Source organism: Cavia porcellus, unplaced genomic scaffold, assembly GCF_034190915.1.
Source record: "Cavia porcellus strain 051 isolate PalLab524CR breed Dunkin Hartley unplaced genomic scaffold, mCavPor4.1 scaffold_9, whole genome shotgun sequence".
Lineage (NCBI taxonomy): Eukaryota > Metazoa > Chordata > Mammalia > Rodentia > Caviidae > Cavia > Cavia porcellus.
In genome coordinates, this window is record NW_026947492.1 from 30,272,322 (window position 1) to 30,295,757 (window position 23,436).

At 36.9% G+C, this 23,436-nt stretch overlaps 1 protein-coding gene across 2 annotated transcripts; it reads left to right on the plus strand.

Annotated features, from left to right (window-relative positions):
- The first annotated feature begins 469 nt into the window (after positions 1 to 469).
- LOC134477656 (endogenous retrovirus group K member 13-1 Env polyprotein-like) lies at positions 470 to 6,392 on the plus strand. 2 transcript variants are annotated; one of them, XM_063256138.1, is made up of 2 exons: positions 470 to 1,079; positions 3,897 to 6,392. In XM_063256138.1, the coding sequence occupies exon 2, from the start codon at positions 3,921 to 3,923 to the stop codon at positions 6,003 to 6,005; it is 2,085 nt and encodes a 694-aa protein (XP_063112208.1). In that variant the 5' UTR covers positions 470 to 1,079; positions 3,897 to 3,920; the 3' UTR covers positions 6,006 to 6,392. The 2 variants fall into 2 exon arrangements, with proteins under 2 accessions (XP_063112208.1, XP_063112207.1); XM_063256137.1 differs by having other exon boundaries at positions 3,918 to 6,392.
- Positions 6,393 to 23,436: the final 17,044 nt, after the last annotated feature.

Sequence of the window (23,436 nt, forward strand, 5' to 3'; positions counted from 1 at the left end):
AAAAGAGAGGGTTCTCAGGCAGGGAGACTCAAACTGGGAGAGATTCCCACGAGCCACTCACTCTGCCTTTCCCAGTCGAGGAACCAAATGATAGGATTTTAATCATGGTTAGAAGAGAGAATATAAAGTAAAAGTGGCCTTTATTCTAAGAACATGGAGAGAACCCCACAATCACTGGGGGGTCTGGCTTTCTCTGTCGGACATGTGGTGTGGGGGGCATACTTTTATCTTTGGTCTGGGGTGGTGCCTAAATGGGGCATCGCTGATGCCCAAGCAGTCATTGGAATTCTTTCATGCTACAGGTAAATTGCCAAGGGGCAGGGAAAATGATCTCAAGGTAAACATCCCTCTGTTCCACCTCCCACTGCTGTAGTGTCCTACCTAGGGCAAAATCCTTTCATTTACTAAGTAGACTTAGATGATCAAAGGCAAGAGAGTCCATGGTGATTATTTTCATGCTAGAAAACTGTGGGGGATGAGGTGTCACTTTGTAGGCCCAACCCCCTCTAACCTGCAATTTACAATAGCCGCCCTGGTATGCGAGAAGGAGGTAGAATAGGAATGCCTGTTCTCAGTGAGCCCCTCACCCTCTGGAATCCATACTGTGAGCTGGCTTTGTTTTGCAGAAGTCTTGAGGAAGTGGCTGGCCACCCTTTGTGACACTAACAGCAGACAAATTAACAACATTCTTGAGCTAATGAATTTCTTCCTGGGCTAGAGAAGTTATGAGAACTGGTTGTGATTATTTACTTCACTTAGATAGTTTTAGAATAAACATTGTAGTCTGTCACGTTGTAGCTTGCCACAAAGAATGCCTTTTCACTACTTAATTATCTGGGCTCTGTGAACTGATCGGGTTTACTATATATGAATCCTAAAATAAAGATTGTGCGTGCAGTGCAGTGTAACATGGTGCAGACAGTAAAGGTGTCTCTCCTGTCTTTCTTTTCCGAGCACTGTACCCCCCGTGTCCCGATCAGGCGTGTGTGCGTGTTTACCTTGCCCGGAGTTCAGAGTGCTCTAAGACACTCACGACAAGTGGCGCCCGAATTCAGGGACTCCGAAGGTCGCTTAGGAAGGTAAGTATAATTTTATTACGGGGAAATGGGACAATCTGCTTCTTCTCCTTTCTTAAAAATTCTTAAACATTTATTATCTATATATGGCATATCGCTCAGGTCAGCTGACTTGGATATGTGTATTGATACAATTAAAGAATATAATCCTTGGTTTCCAGATGAAGGAACTTTGGATGTAGAAGTATGGAGGAAGGCAAGGGTTAGTATAGAAAGGGCTATGCAACAGGAGGAGAAGATTCCTTTACGTTTTTGGGCTATTTGGTCGGTTGTGTACTCTTTATTAAAAGCTATGGAAGATGAACATATTGTAGAAAATCTTCAACTAGAAATTAAGCCAGTTATTCAGGAATTGCCCCTCACAGAGGAGGAGCAGAATGTAGTTCAAAATGACGCTATCGCTTTAAGTAGTGAAAAGGCGTCCAAACTAAAAGTAAAATCCACTACAGCCGACTCAGCTTTAGCTGCCGCAGCAATATCAAATTATGACAATCGCCCAATTTTACAGGCTATACAGCATTTAACACAAGAGGTGAAACAACTCTCCGTTAAGCAGAACCCGCCTGTAGTTCCCTCTGCACCTCCTCCATCTAACCCTAATTGGAGTAAAGCCAAGCTAGCTTTGGCTGATCTACCAAAATTAGGGGATTCTGATGAGGAAAAGCCTGCCTTTGCTTTCCCTGTAATCAGGCCACAGCCAATAGATGGAGAGGCAGTTCCCCCTAGATGGGAAGCATTTAATATGGATGATTTAGCAAAATTAAAAAAGGCTGTAACCCTTTATGGCCCTCAGGCTCATTACACTAGAGAATTAATAACATCAGTAGCAGATCAGTATGGTAATCTTGCTCCTTATGATTGGAAAGCCTTGGCCAAAATTCTTTTAAAAGAGCCAGAATATTTACAGTGGCACATGTGGTTTATGGAAGGTTGTGCGAAAAAGGCAAGACAAAAATGCTGATCTCCGTTTGGACTTGTAATAGCACAGGATAAAACTCAAAAGGAAGAAGTTAGTCATTATTTGGGATATATTCTTACTAGACAAAAGGTGATTCCACAAAAAATGTCTATTAGGAGAGTTAAGTTATCCACTTTAAATGATTTTCAAAAATTATTAGGGGATATTAATTGGCTTCGTCCCACACTAGGTATCCCTACCCATGCATTGCAACATTTGTTTGCTACTCTACAGGGCTCTTCAGATCCATCCAGCCCTCGTTCTTTAACAGCAAAAGCAGAGCAAGAATTACAGTTTGTAGAACAACGAATTAAGGATGCATTTTTAATTAGGATTGATCCTAAATTGCCTCTAACTTTATATATTATTAATACTTTTCAATATCCCTCTGCAGTTTTAGGTCAAAATGCTATGCCAGTAGAATGGGTATTCACTAAAACTAAGCAATCTAAAAATGTTATGCCTTATATTGACATGGTTGCAGCTTTAATTATGAATGGTAGAGCTCGTTCTATAACTTTGATAGGAGAAGATATAAACAATATAGTTATCCCTTTAACTAAGGAACAATGGGAATATTTGTTGTCAATTACTGAAACCTTACAAATTGCTTTAGCAGATTTCATGGGAACTTTTTCATATCATTTTCCTAAAAGTAAATTATGGGATTTTTTTAGACGTCAACAATTTGTGGTTAATACCTTATTAGCTGTACAGCCAATTCCACAAGCTTTGACTATATTTACAGATGGATCTAAAAATAAAGCTGCATATTGGACTCAAAAATCTTACTGGGTACGTCAGACAAATTTTAACTCTGTACAACAAAATGAACTTTTTGCTATATTACAAGTGTTTTTAGATTTTCATAACCAACCTATTAATATTATAGCCGATTCGGCCTATTCTGTTGGAGTAGTGACAAATATCTATTCAGCTGTGTTATATTCTAATAAGCCTGCTTTATTGTCTTTATTTCAAAATTTACAAATACATGTTCAAAAAAGAAATCATTCTTATTTTATTACTCATTTACGTTCTCATTCTCAGTTACCCGGACCATTAGTATCAGGTAACAATGCAGTGGATTCCTTAGTTATGTTCACTACACCCGTTGAAGAACATCAATTTAATCATGCGAATGCAGGACATTTGCATCTTAAATATAAGATACCTTTTACAAAAGCTAAACAAATTGTAAAAGCCTGCCCTATTTGTAGACCATTACATTTAAGAATTATTCCCACAGGTGTCAACCCTCGAGGAACTCAACCTAATGAGTTATGGCAAATGGATATTACACATGTACCTTCTTTTGGTCGGCTTTCTTATGTACATGTAGTTATTGATACATATTCTTCATTTCTATGGGCTACTGCTCAACAGGGAGAATCCACTAAAAATGTTATTGTACATTTATTGGAGACTTTTGCAGTTATGGGAATTCCTTCTAAAATCAAAACAGATAATGGACCTGCTTATACTAGCAGAACATTTAAACAATTTTGTGATCTCCATAATATTATTCATATTACAGGGATTGAATATAACCCCCAGGGTCAAGCTATTGTTGAAAGAGCACATGGCACTCTTAAGTTGCAAATTAAAAAATTAAAAAGGAGGAGTCAGGAGGATATTCAGATACCAATACTGTTTAAATTGCAAAACAGTCCAAAAACATTACTGCATCAAGCATTGTTTATTTTAAATTTTCTCAATTTACCACAAGGTGAAATATTAACAAGAGCTGAAAAGACATTTCGAACAGCAACAACAGCCCTTTGTGATTAATGAACCTATTTGGACTAAAACAGCTCCAGAGGCTGAATGGGAGAAGGGCACACTGCTCTATAAGGGGAAAGGTTTTGGTTATATCTCCACAGAAAATGGAATTCAGCAGTGGGTCCCTGGACGATGGATCAGGATCCGCGCCTCCAGACCCTGTTCGCCAGCCCCGGAGACAACTCCCCAAGGAACCGGAACCGTGCCTTCAGAAGCGAGCCCGAAACCAGCTAGAGGCTGAAGATGCTGAGCTTGTTCCTATCGCAGCCATGGCCAGATTACAGCTAAGAAAATCCCGCCGCTCACAGCGACCAAATTTAAATCCCCTCCCTACATGGGGACAATTAAAGAAATTGACCATAGAAGGGCAACGGCTTGTCCTTCAAGCAGGAAAGCCTTTAAACCCTGAAAACTTGTTTTTAGCTTTATGTGCCTTGCTCACTGTTGCGTCGGGGACTGAGGTACCTCCACATTCGTACTGGGCATATATTCCTAATCCCCCTTTATTAGAACCTGTAAAATGGGGAACTAGTGATATTTTACTTTATACCACACCTAGAGAAATTTTGTCAGCACCGTGGGCTGATTTAACCCCCCACAATCAAGATGATGGGACATTATTCAATTTTACTTATTATGGTAATCAAAGGCCTATTTGCATTGGGGAACCGCCTTGCATCCCTCTGGGATGGCAGTATTGGATTCAACATGGAATAAAAGCAGGCAACAAAAGAACAAGGCTTCAAGCCTTGGCTGCTCAAACCTTTAATGTTACCTGGAGAAATTTAACAGCACCTGATACAAATACATTTCCTGTATGCCCTGAATTCACTTATAAAAATATTTCTTATTATCCCATAATTTGGCAACTATGTATGGGAAAATTTGCTAAAAATATTGATGGGTATATTATTTGGGGACCATTTGGAAAATTCGTTAATGGATGTGCTGAATGGAATGAGACAAGATGTAATCTCTCTGTTGTGTATAGTCTTCCAGATCCAAAGAAAATAACTGACGGAGCTCCTATATTTCATCAGAAGACGGCTCTTTTGTGGTGGGGAGATGGTGGAATCGCTAACCCTGCTGTTGCAGCCGAAGAATACCCTCATCACCTTCAAAATCATATTTGGAAGATTCCAGCCGCTATGCAACCTGTAACCTTGTACAATGTTTCCTATTCAGGGACTAGTCGATCTGTATCTACTACTTATAATTTTACTAGGTTTAAAATGTATAATATTACTGTTTGTGCACCTCTGCCTTATGTCTTTTTAGTGGGAACTTTTAATTTTACACATTTTTCTTGTACTTGTTTAAACTGTCAATTGTTTACATGCTTAAATAGCACACTAAATTTCACTAAGCCTTATACAGTTATGCTGTTACAACAAAAAACTCATATTTGGTTGCCTGTAAATTTAACTCGACCATGGTCTCAAGACCCGATAATTTCTGTTACTACTGAATTTTTTAAACATCTGTTAAAACGTACAAAAAGATTTATTAGAATAGTGGTTGCTGTACTGTTAAGTCTGATAACTGTAGCCTCCCTAGCAGCAGTCTCAGGAATAGCTTTACAAACCTCTTTGCAAGAAAAACATGTTGTAGAATTATGGCATGAAAATTCTCATGAACTTTGGTTAACTCAGTGGCAAATAAACGCCAGACTACAACAACAAATAGACCTCCTTAAACAAACAGTTGAATGGATGGGTAGAAAAATATTGGCTCTTCAGCATCAAGTGTTTTTAAAATGTGATTGGAATTCAACTACTTTCTGTATAACCCAACGACCTTATAATCAAACAGAACATGAATGGGAAATGATTAGAATGTATCTAAATGGAAACACCTCTGCCCAGGAGGAAATAGAATCTTTGCATAATCAAATTGACAAGGATTTTGCAAAGCAAAATGATGATGAATCCCTAGCACAATTCGCGCAATTGCTTGCTCAATCTTTGAAAGGATTAGATTCCAAAGGAATCTGGCAGAGCATAACCCACACTTTTAGTGGCATGGAACTTAGTTTAATTATAGTTCTCATTGCCATAGTTCTTGTGTATTTTTACTGCATAAGACGAAATACTATTAATAACCTGATCTTATGGAAATTGTTGTTAAAAAATAAAAAGGAAGGAAGTGTGGGGGATGAGGTGTCACTTTGTAGGCCCAACCCCCTCTAACCTGCAATTTACAATAGCCGCCCTGGTATGCGAGAAGGAGGTAGAATAGGAATGCCTGTTCTCAGTGAGCCCCTCACCCTCTGGAATCCATACTGTGAGCTGGCTTTGTTTTGCAGAAGTCTTGAGGAAGTGGCTGGCCACCCTTTGTGACACTAACAGCAGACAAATTAACAACATTCCTGAGCTAATGAATTTCTTCCTGGGCTAGAGAAGTTATGAGAACTGGTTGTGATTATTTACTTCACTTAGATAGTTTTAGAATAAACATTGTAGTCTGTCACGTTGTAGCTTGCCACAAAGAATGCCTTTTCACTACTTAATTATCTGGGCTCTGTGAACTGATCGGGTTTACTATATATGAATCCTAAAATAAAGATTGTGCGTGCAGTGCAGTGTAACACGGTGCAGACAGTAAAGGTGTCTCTCCTGTCTTTCTTTTCCGAGCACTGTACCCCCCGTGTCCCGATCAGGCGTGTGTGCGTGTTTACCTTGCCCGGAGTTCAGAGTGCTCTAAGACACTCACGACAGAAAACCATTCGTTCCAGCAGCCTCTTAGTTCAAGAAGCTAGAAACCAAGGAAGGAAAAGAATCAAAGATACAGCTCCAGTCTGAGACCAAAGACCTGGAAATTCTCTCTCTTGCACATGGTCAGGATTTATTAAACAAACTTTGCTCAGCACTGTCTTCTTTACCAATATTAATGCTGGTTCCAGAAAATTATTTTAATCTACAGAAGGATACTGAGGAGTTGCTGGTATGAACTTACATTGGAGGACTGAAGAAAACTAGAATCTGATGTCCACAGGTGACAATAGCAAAGATGTATCTGTTCTAGCAGAATAGAGCTCTTCCAAAAGCAGGTCAACTTCCTTGTTTTCCTCTTATTCCATCCAGGTTACAAGCCTATTTGTTGGTGCCACCCAAATTGAGTGGGTCTCCCCCTTTTACCTTGCTGGATTATACCGCAGTTTTCTCTGGAAACACCCCCTAGACATGCTTTATTAATGCATTAGTATATTCTTAACCCAGTCATATTGATATAACACAAGTAGTAGTTATATAAATTCGGATATGCTCAAAAATTTATCCAAAGAGTATAGAAATCATAAATGAAAGAATTTGGGTTGAACCCAGATATAGTAGATTTCAATATAATACTCTTTCTACTTATCACATCATCTATTTTTTATAACATTGTAATTGTGTACTGTATTATTTCAAGGTCCAAAATTAGTAATGAACTTCCATTTCTATTCTTTCATTTTGATAATTGATAAATTATTACGTACCATATGATTTTATTTTTAGGTGATTTTATGTTTCCACGGGAAAAGATCTTCATGTCTTATCATGTATTTTTGATGTTTAGCAATTTTTAAAAGAAATTTATAGCAGCTACTTATTTACTTCTGCCACTACCATTACTGTCTTCACTGCCTCTGTGACTTCAACTCATCGTCTGAACACATTGGGGTGGTAAAAATTTCCTGAGTCCCATAGTAACATTCAGCAGTGTCCTGTGAATCCCTAAACCTCTGTATTTTCTTTTCCATTCATCCACTATCAAACCAGGACATAAAACCTGTTCTATAGGAAAACAAAGTTCAGTAATTAAAGATTTTCTAAACACAGAGCAAACATACAGAGGAGATATACAATGAACAATATTGTTGCCATACAGTTCTTGAACAAAATTTGTTGCAATTAGTAGCTTGGAACAGCCACAATGTCTTTGGTTTATTTGTTTTTTAAAATCATTTTTTGTTGGTTTTGTTCACATTAGTTGAATGCATGACCTGAGGGGCACTTAATTCTCCTTAGCCTTCCACCTGGAAGATTTATATTCTGAAACTGAACAAACAAGCAGAGGATTTAGTTTAGCAGCATAAGTGCCTGCCTTGCCAGTGCACAGTCATGATTTCAATCCCCGGTACCAAAAAAATAAAATAAAAAAATAAAATCAAACAAACTACCATAAATCCAATAACTCTCAATTGACATAACAAAACTCATATTGTAGAATCTGCCTTGTCTTCATTTAAGTCTTCCAAACTATGATTGTCTCAGCAATAACCAAGTAAATAGAATTTTCTTGGTTTATTTTTGCCTTTTGAGGAAGTTACATAATGTCAATAAAATCAGATCTGAACCTGCAAGATAATAAGAAATAACTTGGCAATAAACATTATAAGAAAAGATTCACTTTCAATTCACTTCCCCAGTATCCAGCACAAATATATCATTTGGGGAAATCTAACCTCTCCAGAGGACTGAGGTTATCAAATATGGGCTCTGTGAAAAGTCTTACACTTTGTTTTAAATGGAACCATTGCCCTTTTGAGTTAAAACTCTGCTGCTCATAAGCACGTGCAATTTCCAATTAAACTGCTTCAAAACACTCTAAATTGAAAACAACCATCCTGGAAGAAATTAGAAAATGTGCTTTGGAAATGAAAATGGTGAAATATAAACATTGGTTCTATTTCCAACAATTGTAAGAGTTGATCCTAAAGGAAAGCAGCCAGAAACTCAAGGGAGAAAAGCAACATTAAATACTTTGCCTTGCAGCTCCCCAGTCCGTGAAGACTAATTACAAACTGGCCCCTCCTTATTTCTATGAATTGAATACATAGTCAGTTTAGTGGGAGGGCAAGTAATTATATCTTCTTCTTCATATTCTACACTAATAAAGGGAGAAATTTTGTGCACTTTTATAATTGCTTCAAAATGATAAGTCAACCAAAATATATGTGTTTAAGCAGAGTGACTTTCAGAAAGGAACTTTAGGTCCAGGACTCTAGACAACGAGAAAAAAGGACAGACTTAATAAGACTTGTCCTTCCACTTAAAAAATAGATCTAAATTAACTCATATCTGAATTTTCTTAAGACTACTCCAGCTCTAGAGGGGATAATGGTGTGCTATTCAACATGGAGAAGCTCCACATGTTGGCTTCCTGATACGAACTTGACTGTTCGCATCATTGCAGGATCTTGGGACCTTGTTGTGGCTGAGGATGGCCGTGGTACTTTTCAGGGGAGCCCTGGTCCTTACCTTGAGTGTTGCTTCCTGGCGTAGCCTGCTAGCACAGATCCTTCATTCCACTGACACAGTCTTTCTAGCTTCCACCAGGGATCTTTGAGCCTTCCTAGCACAGATCTATGAAACAGACCTGCACGAGACATTGTAGTAGGCTCTAGGCCTCTAGTTGGACCCATGGGGAGCATTGTCATGGCCTCTAGGTCTTCAACTGGACTCATGCAGGATGTTGCCATGGGATCCAGGCCCTCTGCTGGATTCTTTGGGTCTTAATGCGTGGACAGATTTCTTCCACTTCTTGTATTTAACTCTTGGTGACTATCACAAAATAACATTATAAATTGTATGTCCTGTATTGTCTTGTTCTCTTTGCAAACCCCTGAGTACAACACTCTATTATCATCATTGCACCAAGAAGTATGCTTTCTAAGTGTCTGGCAGCAAGTGATATAACTACAAAAAGAAATGTATAAATGAACAGTAGTAACTGGGCAGCTTTAACATCCTTATCTCAGAAACTTAAATATGAAAAAGACAAAAGTAAACATAGAGTATTAAAAGCTTGGACACCATTGTAAATATACCAGCACTGGCACACATGTGCACAAATATATCTGTACTTGACACAGTAAAGCACTCAAGGAATAGCCACAAGTATAGAACACATTTTAAAATCAAGTGGGAGCACCAATGAAGGCCACATAAGCACACTACCCTTAGTACACTGTCGACTATGTATACTTGCGCATAACACAATAAACTGAGAAAAGGGAAACAAAATAGGGTTTAAAATTTTATGTTGGAAAAAATGGAATGGCTTATTTCTAAAACAGAAATCAGAGTAAATTCAATAGTTTGATGTTAGCATCTATGAAAACAATGTATGTTAAAATCAAAGGGAGTTGTTAGAAAATGTAAGATTTTTTTCACCTTCAAGGAGCCAATTCACACCCTTTCAGGGTGATATTACCCCTGATGAGAATGCATAGCCTAGATTTATCCCCCAATTTACAGGAATTGTAGGGCACACAGGGACAAATTAAACAACTCCTCAGGGATGCAATCAGCAAAGTCAGAGAGTGCTTATATATTCTTTTAATGAAAAAATAAAATAGAATGTTGTAAAAATGTTTACCTGTAAGGAAGTAAAACCAATAAGACAGAAACAGAAGCTGAACGTACATTAATATGTTTTGTGTAGAACTGACTTTACAATTATTAATTTACAAAACTAAATTTGAGAAAAGCTAGACTTTAAAATGTGAAAGCAAAAGCAGAACAAGTGAATCTATAAGATACCTAAAACAATAGGAAAACTACATTTTTCAATAACTACATAACAAAACAATTGAAAGGAATATACAGGTCAAAAGAAACAAAGAAAAAGCAAATTAAAATGTGTAGAGCATTTTTAATATTGATTCAAAGAAACTGAGATGATCCAGGGAAATTTTCAAAAAATATTTTAGATGCAACAAAAAAGGCATTATAGTCACATTTCAATAAAGAATCCTTGTCTTTTGCGATTCACAGGTAAATATCTGTGGACCAAATGATGCACTGCGTGAGGAGAAGAGAAGTAGGGCAGTAGTTTTTTTGAAAATACTGATATGACAAGACAATTATATACAGAGTTACAATTATATACAGAGTTAGAAAATGTAAGATTTTTTTCTTAGAAAACAGTATAAAAGATGTATGCAGAGAATACAGTATAAAAGATGTTTGCAAAACAAATTAAATGGAAGAAAAATAACCAAAGAGTACAGATTCTAAAAATAGGCAGATGTGGTAATACATGCCTACAATCCCAGCACTCATCACGCTAAGGTGGGGGAATCACTGTGAATCTGAAGCCAGCCTGAAATTCATAGCAAGACCCTGCTCCAAAATACCACTAAATAAATAAATAAAGGGCTGTGAATAAATATGCTAAAAATTTTGAAAGTATGGGTGAACTAAAAATATTCCCAGAAATATATATGATGTAAATATGGATCAACAAGTGTGAATTTCAAAAGATCAGTATTAAAAGAACTGAAATACTAACTGAAGATTCCATCATACAAAAATTCCAGACTCACTTGACTTTACAGGTGAATTCTACCAAATTTTCAAAAAAATAAAATTTTACTAGTCTATGTAATCTTTTTAAACAAGTAGAAAGGTTGCCTAGATCTCCCAAAGTCAGATGAAGTATTTTAAGGTAAGAAAAGGTATATATAATGTGGATGGAAAAATTCCTAACTCAGATTTTAGCCTATATAAACCCAAAAGTAATTTCAAGAAAACAATAGCATTGACCAGAAATGAGTTTGTCCCAGGAATGTAAGAACATTTCACCTAAAAAAAATATATTAGAGTAATATGCCATATTGTTGGGGCACAATTGTACTGTGAAGGCGTACTTATAGAACAGAAAACTTACAGATGTTTCACAGTAAAAGCTGGAAATCAATTAGAGGCTGTAACCATGCTCCTGCTGCTTGTCTCATAGATATCTTGCTAACTTGAGTTGGCCTTGATTGTCTGTGTCCCGATAATGCACTGAGTCAACTTGCCTATGTTACCTACTTCAAGGACTTGGGGCCAGAACAGACTGGCCCAGTCAAGGACACATTTAACCTCCTCCTCCCTTTCCCAGAATGTTCCTATATTATGATAAGTAATTCCTTTTAAGTAAATCTGTTTAGAATGACCTGACTGACAATGTATGTAACCAATCATGTAATAACTTACTATCAGCTTTTGTACTTTCTGCATACAAAATGTATGTAAGTTTTGTTTCACTATTAGGCACTGCTGGTGATTTGGAGGTGGTCCCACTAGCCTGCTAGTATGATAAATGTTGCCTTGGTACAAAAAGTCTTCCATATGGTTTGATACTGATTTTTCTGCAACAATATCAATAGACTAAAGGATGAAAATCATTATTTCAATACTAAAAAGAAAAGATTCAAGTGTGTTTAATGTGTTGATAATTTAATATAAATTGGTAAAATATAAAATCTTCTTTACGAATGATGAATATTATTAAAATAAAAATCAATCTTACTCAGATACTATGTGGTAAAATGCATGTAATCCTTACATTTTTATTGTAATGCTATGCCTGTTACAGAGAACTCTTAGTTTAATTTACTTCCCTGGATTTTTAGAGCTAAAAAGTAGCAAAAAGATAAATTCAGAACCAGGTCTGTTCAGTGATGAAGCCAAGTATTTTTTTCTATATTTCACTGACTCAGTTACAAAACTGAATGCATATTTAATTGGTTTCCATCAAAATGTATCATCAACATTTGACTTTCTAGTCAAGTTATTTTGCCCTGAAGAAAGAATCAGTGCTTATGATTATCTTAAATTTACATATCTTTTTTGAGTTGAAAAAATTATAAAGCTTTCCAAATGCAAAATATTTTCATCCAATGAATAATTTTAAAGGCAATGAAGAGAACACTAAATCAAATCTCATTTGCTGTAAGTATGGTAAAGCAGATCTCGAATCTACAATTATAAATTCACTGTGACCAGGAACATTCTGAGATGTAGAACACTCAATTAAGCATGAGAGAAAGATAGGCATAACTGCTCATGAGAAGTCACAGAAAGTATTGCAATTTTCAGTAGGCAAACTGGACACTGACCACTGTTCAACTATCATGATGACCTTCAAAATCTTTATAGTGTGGAAGAGTAAGGTATGGGATTTTCATAACATTAACGTTAAATAGGGGCTGATGCAACCTAGGTCAGAACCTCAGAGAAAATTTCACAGAAGAGTTTCAGGAACTCTTGTATATAAATTTTCAAGCTCGGCTGATGTGAAGAACTAAAGAAAGGTGGTGCTGAGGACAGGTTTGCCAGGAAAGTAATTTGTCCTCTGTATAAATGCTTGGAAATGCGTCAAGGGTATTATTAGCTGTCCAAATCTTGATGGCAGACAGAAAACATCAAATTGTATCTGGAAAATTGTCAGGAATCCACAAAACAGTGAGGAGAGGCGAGATTTTAAAAGCAAAATCCCAAGAGAAACATAGAAGGCCTACTCAAAAGACTGTCCAAGATTCCTGCCCCTACTTCATCAGTAAGGCCCTGGCAGTGACCTGCAGGCCAGTGTCATTTGGTCATTGGGCTAAAACTGCTGCTAGAACTATGTTCAGCGGCATCTGATTACAGATCTTTGTTCTATATTAAGAAGGTTTTATAAAAACAATGTTTATTAATGTCTGTTCATTAGTCATATGAAAATCCATTATGACAACAACACAGAAAGAAAAAGCTAAAAGATCTCAAAGTCACACTATGTTTTTAAAAGAACTACTCATTGATATTTAACACTCAATATTCTTTATTTGTTTTCTTATTAAAATATTAATGTCTATTAGAAGAAATAATTATGACACAAGAAATTTTGCACCATTTATGAGTATTGTCTATGCAAACATCTCATATGCTTTTTCTAATCCTTATAGCAAGCCACTATATGACAAAAACTCGTCATGCATGTGGTTGAAAGATAACATTTTCCAGACATATTTTCAGTACTAAGTATAATCATGAGATTATGCTATATAGTCAGTGAGTCACATGTATCCATAAGAGTTGTAAGAAATTTGTAGTACGTCTCCATAAAATACAGGGATCATTTCACCATTTTGCTCCCTCCATTATGTTATTGTATGTGATGGCTGGGATTCTAGCAGCCACTTTGGATCATATAGAAGAATCATACCTTCAAATAGAAGGTCATATACATTTGCCTGCCCGTATCATGAGTACTTTATTTTATGCCTCATCTTTATATATATGTATGACAGGCAAAGAGCATTTTCAAAATATAATTTAGCTAGCACTGATTTGAAATTTTCATTATACGAAGATGAACCTAATTCCAACTGGCAAAAGAACATGACCAACTTTCTAAGTCCCCTGATCTAGTAGATTATAAAGCCAAGATTCAGCAAGCTCTAAATCAGATTTTGCAATATCTAATTACACAGATGCTGTAGAAAAATAATCCAATGAAGATAAACATTAGTGTTTTAGACTTGCTTCTCCAAGAAATAGACTATAAAATGAAAGTTGGAATTTTGAATAGAAGAACTTTGTTATGAACTCCTCTCAGACAGCCCATCCAATAGACAACCCAGTAAGAAGTTAAATTGTGATTCAGTTGTAGCAGGGAACTCAATAAATTTCGTGGGGAGTTTCAAAGCTGCATGGTCCTTTAGAGACGTTTCAAACTGAGGAAAGAAAACAGATCCTTTGAACTCCACCTCAACCAGTCATTAGATGTTGGCTGTCCCCAGTCAAAGGTCATGACTCTGAGGGAGGCACCTTCTGGGAAGATACTCAGCTGTGGCCTCTTCTGTGTTTCCATATTCCTATACAGAGAAAGGAGTGCCTTGGTCGTGCAAAGGCTGCAGGGAGGAGCCAAAGCCTCCACTGCAGTGTATTCCCTGTTAATAAGATAATCAAAGGATGCAAAGTTGTTTCAAATACAATCTGAGAGCATTTGGTCACAGTCACTCACTCACTTTGATGCAGCTCAGAACTGAGTCTGTATACATAAGGTATTATGCAGAGTGTCATGAGAAACTTGATGCTTTAGGGTTTCAGTTATCTAGTAGACAAGGTGGATATGACAGTGTTTAATTATCATGCAATGCTACAAATCATGTTTACAGAAAGAGGCATAAACATGTCCTGGAAACTCAAGAGAAAGACATTATTCTGAGAAATTAGGAACATTTTCAATAGCAGCACTTGAGTTGACCTTGAAAATGAGCAAGATTCAACCACGTGAAAAACAAGAGTGGGGCTAAGAGTAGTATTCCAAGGTGAGGAAGTAAAGGCAACACAGATGAGTAAAAAGAGATTAGTTTCTTTTATTTGATATATAAAAGTAAATGAAGACAGGTAGAAAACTCTCCAGAACAAAGGAAGTTAAAGTGTTGCAAATGCTTGGCATTAATTCCCTAAGCATAAAGGGATGTACTCTGAGCTGGAGAATGGCATACCAGAAGCTTTGTTTCAGAAATATTCTTTGGGATTGGAAGTCATGGCCTCAAAAATCACTGTCATCTACTCTTTAGTGTGAAAAATACATCATAACTATGACTGCCACAAAATTATTTTACATATTGTATCAAATACTCAATTTCATGAATTTTAATGAACTAATATGCCAATATTTTTTCCTGGATTTAATTTTGTTTTTCTTGAGACAGGGCCTCATTATTTACTCCAGGCTGGCCTTGGACTCATTATGTAGATCCGTCAGGCATCAAATGCTTCATCCTCCTGCCTCAACCTCCTGAAAGCTGGGATCACAGGCATGCATTACCAGGTCCCACAGGATTTAATCCTCCTTCACACTGCCCTTAATCAAACGTCTTCTAATAATCACTCTGATCATATACATTACCCACCAGGCACCTCTAGAAGATTGGCAGTCATTCCTCCAGTCCAAGATCCAACAAGAACTAAGAAAAAAATGGAGACATCAAGGGCACCCAATGGGTGCTAAATCAGCACAATGGCACCCCCAAAACTCCAAAAAGGAAGTCATTATTGAAGATAAGCTTAAAAAGTAATCAACTGGTTATTGATAAGTACATCATCACTTCATGATTTATGTAGCTAACAAAGATTAAATTAGACCAACACAAAACAAAAAAGAACATGCTAGCCAAATTTGGTGATGTTGATGACTGTCTGTGTCATGGCAAAAAATGTAGGTTCTAGAGTGAGATTCTGGCACTGCCACTTATGACCTATATTATTTGTCCATATTTCATCTGAAAAATGGGGTCACTAATTGTACCTAGCTGAAGAGACTTATAAAGACTAAATGAGTTAACACATGAGTGTCCCTGATACAAGGTAAGCACCCAACACAAGGTAAGCACTCCATAAATGTTGGACACATCTCTCATCACTGAGACACACTGCCTGACACCCACAACTAATAGGAGAAGAGGTTTATTTTGGCTTATGTTTCAGTTCCTTGTGGGCTGGTTTGAGGTAGAATGACACACCAGGGTTACATTGTGGTATGGATTTGGTCACGACATACAAAGCAAGAACCAGAAAAGGGAGAGGAAAGAAAGGTAGAGCCAGGGAGGGAAATAAATTTTTCCAGATCCCACTCCTAGTGGCCTGTCTCTTCCTATCAGTCCCTGCCTCCCCAAACCAAGCCAGCCATAGTGTCCCCATAATCCAATAACCTCTGAAAAACTGTACCTATGAGCCTATGATGATTTGGAGGGAATCTAGATGTAATTGATAACAATTGCTAAATATCATAATCATTATCTTGGCAATCGGTTTCACTTACACAAATTTATCAAATAAACATGTGCAGCCCTCAGTTACTCAATATTGTTATTGAATTGATATTGTGCTTAATAAGTCTGTGTTAGTCAACTTTGCATCACTGTAACAAAATACCTGAAATAAACAAATGCAAGAAAACAAGTTTATTTTTGCTCACAATATCAGAAGTTTCAGCCTACAGTCACTTGACTCCACTGTCTTTGGGCATGTGGCTTGGCAGAGTAGGTCTGCTCACCTAGAATCAGCTTGGAAACAAAGAATAAAGAAGGGGAGGGCCAGTATCTCAATATTCTCTTCAAAAGCACATCTTATTCAGAATTAACAGAACTGATCAGGCAGCAGTCATCGAGATTCTAGGGTTCCAAAGAACCACATTCTAGTATGCAGAGATTCCTCAGGACCACCTGGACATGCCCCATGGACAGTACTTGGGCCAGTCCACCCCCTTCACTCCCAACGATGTTCCCTGTTGTGTGATGCCCCTTCATGGCAACACAAAGGAAGGTGCACTTAGCTAGAGGAGAAAAGAAGGCTAGAATCCCCTGTATAGTTTTCTTCTTGATCTTGTTTCTGTTTAAAGTTATGGTTGTGCTTAAAAAACACAAGTGGTACCAGAGAAGCATCTAGGAAAGATGAAAATGCATGCTTATAGTAATAATAATTAAGAAGAGAAGTTTTGATATTCATGAGGTCTTCAACTGAGTGCCCCAACTGGGAGTTTCACTTTGTAACATACAGAGAAAGGTTCTCGACTTCTCAACAGGCCAGGTCAAGGGTATATGACTACCTAGATCTCACACATCTCTCCTTCTCTAAATGAGTTAATAGGTATATGGGACTCTCAAACTCCTCAAGTGGCCCCAGACTTCTTACAGGGCTTGTTCATGTGTCCTCACTAGTCTAGGGCAGCTACATACAGTATTTTATAATTGGAATCAAAATTAGATGTGATGACCATGGTGTCAGTGTGACAGACTGCAGGCTGTGGCCAGGGCAAGGGTCTAGTCTTGCCCCGCGCCTGTTTCTGGCATAGAGCTCTGAAGAGTTCAAATTCTCTTTGAATTTAAACCTTGTCTTTCAATCATTGTAAAGATAGGAACAAGTTAGCAGGACAGAACATACTTTATTTAATATTTTGTTCTTTTGGTTAAAAACTTTTTAATGATTTATGTTGTGAATCACCGTTTGTGCTCCGTGTCTTCTCATGCTTGCATGTATTTGCCTGGAATAGCTTCTACACTCTCTGTTCCTTAAGAACCAATCAGCAGCCTAAAGATAAGTGGCTTAAAAGGATTTGAGTCATCAACTAGAAGAAATTTATCAGAACTAACAGTACTGAAATCAATAAAGATAAGCATGTTTAAATGCCTATATGATTAAAATATCTTTGTAATTCAGCAACTAACCCAGTGATTTGAAAATATTTGTCAAGTTAAAAAAAAAAAAAACCAAAACAATGAATGCAATCAATTTTGCTGAAGATCCAGACAGCTAGAGAAACAAAGATAGCCTCTCACTTGGTTGCAGCATTCTGGTAACATGTGCAGGTGCTCTTGTGCTTGAGAGGCAATAAAGCTGATGAACAATAACAATAGCTTTCAAATTTGCATAAAATGCATATAAGAAGAACTATTTTCTGCCTCTTAACAACATACTGAGGTACCCACATGCGTAAACCGGAGAAGTTGCACTTGCAAATAAGTACCACTTATATTCAGTTCCTTGATTACATTTTAAATAGATGTATACAATTTTATTTGAATGTGTGATCCTATGTGAATGGGAACATTTGACCAAACTAATTCAGTCCATGTATTTGGATCTCTGATGACTCATTCTGGTAGAATGCAAGTGGAATACTCATTTTTCTGTCTAAATAATTAAATGAAAGAAACATAATTTAAAACATTTTGTTAAAATAACATTAAGGATGTTGAGCTATTTTTTCTTTGTGGTGTTGCTGCATTGAATTGTGACACAATGACATGCATATAGTTCTTTGAAAATGAACACACATTATGTATGACCTCAATAACATTCTACTGCATATAATCCCTTATTTATAGCAATGAAATCTGTATAATACAAAATAGTTCCACTAGAACTAAAGGGAAAAGAAATGTTTCTTTGCTGACCCTGTTTCTTCAGCTCTCCTGACATATGGTTTTAGTGAGGGGAAGATTATTAGGCCTCCCATCATTATATAACAGTTTAGCAGGTGGGGCAGGGGTGTCTCAGGAAATTAGAAAAATGTTTTTTTGGTGGCATACATGGATTTTTCTAAGCCTTGGAGCTGTGCTTCAGAGCCATCGATATGAGGAATGATATGCTTGGAGCTGAGTCTCTTAAAGGTTAATCTGGGAACATCTTGTAAAAGTTAAAGGAGAAAGGTAATCTATGAGTGAGGGAATCAGTCCTGGAGAAGTCTCAGTGAGATAAAGATGGGCTGGAATAAAGCTATGGCATCTACAGAGGGAGATGAGAATACAATTAGCAGATGCTCATGATAGGAGGAGCACAAGATTGGCCATCAAATGGCCATTAATGCCTCCTTTTCTCAACCACAGATCCTAAATCAACACATCTCATGGATTTAACCTCCACAGGCAACTTTCAGAAATTAAAGCTCCTCACAATCTAACCAGAAATTATTATCTTTTTTTCTTGATTCCTCCAGAAAGTTTGTGGATGTGTTAAAATCTCTTTAATATTGTTTCTCTGGGAAACTCTTTTTTTTTTTTTAAATCAAATGCACATCCATTGCAGATCTTGAAACTCCAGAGGAAGGAAGGTAGAGGATAAAGAAAGGAAGACAAGATTCAAGATACAGAAAGCTGAGGTGATGGGAGAAAGGACTGCCCAGCAACTGCAGAGTGTTCACTTCTACAATCAGCATAAGAGGCCGCTTACAGAGAATTTCAAGAGAAAGGTAAGACATAGAATAGGAAGAACATCTAATGAACAGAACATCATGCCTTGGTAGTTACATGGGGAACAAGTGAGGAGATGTCCATATTATCTCAGGGTAAGGCTAAGTCACTTTGTATGTCAGCTGCTGAGCTGCATACACTCCACAAATCTCATGAGAAGCAGTGACCTTGTCTTAGATGCCCAAGGTACAGACAGTTTCATTCCCAACAATCAACAAATTCTCCTCTTGTTTGATACACATCAGCGCCTTGTGCTGCTGGCTCCCGGCAGCGGGCACACTTGCTTCTTTGCATTGTGCCTTACGTCTGGCTCCCTCTCATCCCAGCTACCCCTGTCCCCACCTCAAACTCTTCCTCCTCTACTGCAATGCTCAATTGATCCACCTTGGCCTCTTATGAATATTTTCTTTATGGGAAATCCTGATTCATCATATAGATCCAATGTGCACATTATCCAGATGACTCCAAAATCTCTTATGTCTAACTCTGAAGTCTCAACTAAGCTGAACCTCATACTTCTAACTATTTGCTGGAAATCTGGTATTTTGCAGCTTTACCAAATAACTGTGCACAAAAGGAAACCTACCAGCTTCCTTCCCAAATCAGCTCTTTTAAAAAATTTTTCCTGCAACATGCTCCCAGATAATCATAATTAAAGCCTAATATTCACTCATTCACCAAAAACAAACACAAACAGCACCTGATACACTATCTCATATATGCTTCATCACAAGAACTGTTTCTTGCTTCACTCTTACAAAAGGGACAGCACTTTGACAAGAACAAATTAGCAAAAGAAGCCAAATGAAAGGGTTATAAACTTCTCCCTGACTTCTCCCCTGCTACTCTGGGTCCGCCTTTGGGTACACACTTTTGCCCTGCTCACCATGAGTTCCTCTTTCTCTGTATCACTCCATCTACTGCTGTGCTCTGACTCTCCCATCGCTTGGCCATTCATCTTGTCCCAGGGATTCTATCTTCTACTACTCAAATTCAGACCCTCATGATTTCTCAGATAGATCATTGTTATGGCTCCTGATGGGCTCTTTCCCCTTAATATATCTGTCTTTTCTTGTTCCTTTTATGATTCTTCTCCAAGTTAATTTTCTCAAAGCCAACTTTCACTGATCAAAATGTCAATGCAGAAAGCATAAAAATGGTGCAATTCCAACCCGCTGTGGGCCTCAGCAACTCCTCCTTTACTCAACCTTGCAGAACAGGATTAATGATGTCTTCCTTCTTAGGCATGTTGTCGGCATTTATGAAGCAATCACGCTATTATACTAAGCATTTTCACTTGTTACTTCATTCAATCCTTGCAACAGCATTATGAGATTTGAATTATTATAATCCCTTTCCGTAGAGGAGACTGAGACACACTAAGGTAAAGCAGTTTGCTTAAAGCCTCTCAACTAGAGTTAAAATTGGAAGTGAGGCAGTCCGATACTATAGCCTGAGTCATGGTAGGTACAAAACAGGAACTAAAATGTTAGTTCCTGTCATGCTCCTACATAAATAAACTATTCCCTTTTTTACAAGAGCTCCATGGAGAATTTCCGGCCCCATGCAAATAAATCTTGAGAAATCTGCCTATTACTTGAGTTCATCTTTGGTAACTGTTAGGAAAGCAGGGGATAGACTCTGGTACCAAGCAATAAAACTACCCAAAATATGAGACACTAGTAGTCTCACTCAGATAGACACAAAACAGTGTTAAAAGGAAGCAAACATAGACAACAACAAAAGCACATTCCTGAATACATTTTATAAGCAACTTCTCAAAGTTTTACTCAAAAACATTTAATTTTCAGTTTTCAAACTTTATACTTTAGTGTGTATTTTGGATTTTGAAATTCCTCCGTCCTTGTTTTGTTAGTGTCTCAATTGAATCATTACCTAACAAACTAATGAACTGAATGAGTAATTTACATTTTAAATAATTTTTTACCTATTTAATGCTTATTCAAATATGTGAGCAGAATTTTTAAAATTTTTTATTTTAAAGAGATTAAGACAAAAGAGGACAGAACAAAGCAGATCAGAATAGAACAATGTAAGCAACACAGTACTTCACCACAAGAAAACCCGATACTAACAGTTGCTACCATAATGTTTCTTTCTTTGAAATACTTGAGCATACCTTCACATATAATAGTATCAAACATAACAAAAGAGTACAAAACCATCCAAGAGAATGAAAGTATTACAGGGCATTCAAATCCAAATAACAGAATATGAACAATGTCTACTATATTATCTCATTTTCCATAAAAATTTGTTAATATATCACACATAATAAAATTCAATAAGACAAAACATGATAAAACCAATGGAAACAGAAGAACAAAAGGATGGTATGACTTCAAAGCAAAATGATATTAAATCAGCAATGGCTATTATAAGGTCTTGTTTTCTTCAAAATAGCTGTTCATACCATCACGCATGATAAAATCAAACAAACCAGAATAAAATCATTCCAATTAATGAACAAAAACATTATATGGCTTCAAGGCAATAGGGAGTCATGATTATCAAAAAATCTTATATGCTCTGACCACGTCTTACACTAGCGAAACTATTCGGCATTTATACATGTGAGTTTGATTTATTTCACTTATGAGTATGGTTTCAAGTTGTGCCCATTTATTTATAAATATCACAGTGTGATTATTCTATATAGCTGACTGGTACTCCATTGTATAAAAATACCACATCTTTTATCCATTCCTCAGTTGATGGACTCTGAGGTTGTTTCCAAGATCTGGCTATTAAAAATTGTGCTGCTATAAACATGGGTGCACATATATCACTGTGGTATGATGTTTTCAGTTCTTCTGGTAATATGCCTAGAAGTGGAATAGCTGAGTCAAATGGGACTTCCAATCCCAGTTTTTTGAGGAATTTCCAGACTGATCTCCACGGTGGTTGTACCAGTCTACACTCCCACCAACTGTGCAGGAGAGTTTCTTTTTCCCCACAGCCACTCAGGCATTTATTGTTGGTAGTTTTCTTGACCCTAGTCATTCTTTTTGGAGTGAGATGGAATCTCAGTGTGGTTTTAATTTGCATTTCTCTAATGAGTAATGATGATGAACATTTTAAAATGTATTTATATGCCATTTGTATTTCTTCATCTTAGAATTGTGTATTTATCTGAGATGCCGATTTTTGGATTGGTTCTTTGAATTTCAGAGGTCTGATTTTTTAAAATTCTTTCTATATTTTAGACAGAAGTCCTTTGTCTGAGGGACAGTTTACTAAGATTTTTTTCCAGTTTGTGGGTTTTCTTTTCACTATGCTGGAGATTTCTTTTGATATGCAGAAACTTTTTGATAAGACATGATCCCAGTTATTGATTCTGGAAACTATTTCCCATGTAGTTTGATTCCTATTCATGAATTCTCTAACTACCCCTACGTCTTCAAGGTTTTAACCCAATTTGTCTTCCAATAAATTTAGTGTTTCTGTTTTAATATTCAGATCTTTGATCCCTTTAGATTTTAGTTTAGTACATGGTGATAGGCATGGGTCTAGTTTTAGTTTTCAACATATGGAGAGCCAGTTTTTCCAATATCATTTATTAAAGAGACTGTCCTTCCAGTGAACATATTTGGCCCCTTTATTAAAGATAAGATGGCTGTGTGTGTTTGTAGTTGTGTTTGTATCTTCTAATCTATTCTATTGATCTTCAGATCTGTTTTTATTCCAGTACCATGTTGATTTTATTACAGTAACTTTGTAGTATAAGGATTGTGATGCTTCCTGCCTTGCCTTTGCTGCTTAGAGTTGTCTTTGCTATTCTAGGTCTCTTCTGATTCCAGATGAATTTTAGTAGTGATTTATTGAAATCTATGAGGCATGTTGATGGTATTTTTATTCAGATCACATTGAATCTGTATAATAGTTTTTGGAGAATGGCCATTTTTACAATATTTATTCTTCCTATCCATGAGCAAGGGATGTCTTTCCATATTCTGAGATCCTCTTTGATTTCTTTTTTCAGGATATTATAATTTTCCCTGTATAGCTCTTTTACTTCTTTCATGAGATTAATTCCTAAGTAATTCATTTTTTTCAATGCTAGTATGAAGGGTGTGGCTTCTCTCTCTCAGTGATTTTGTAAC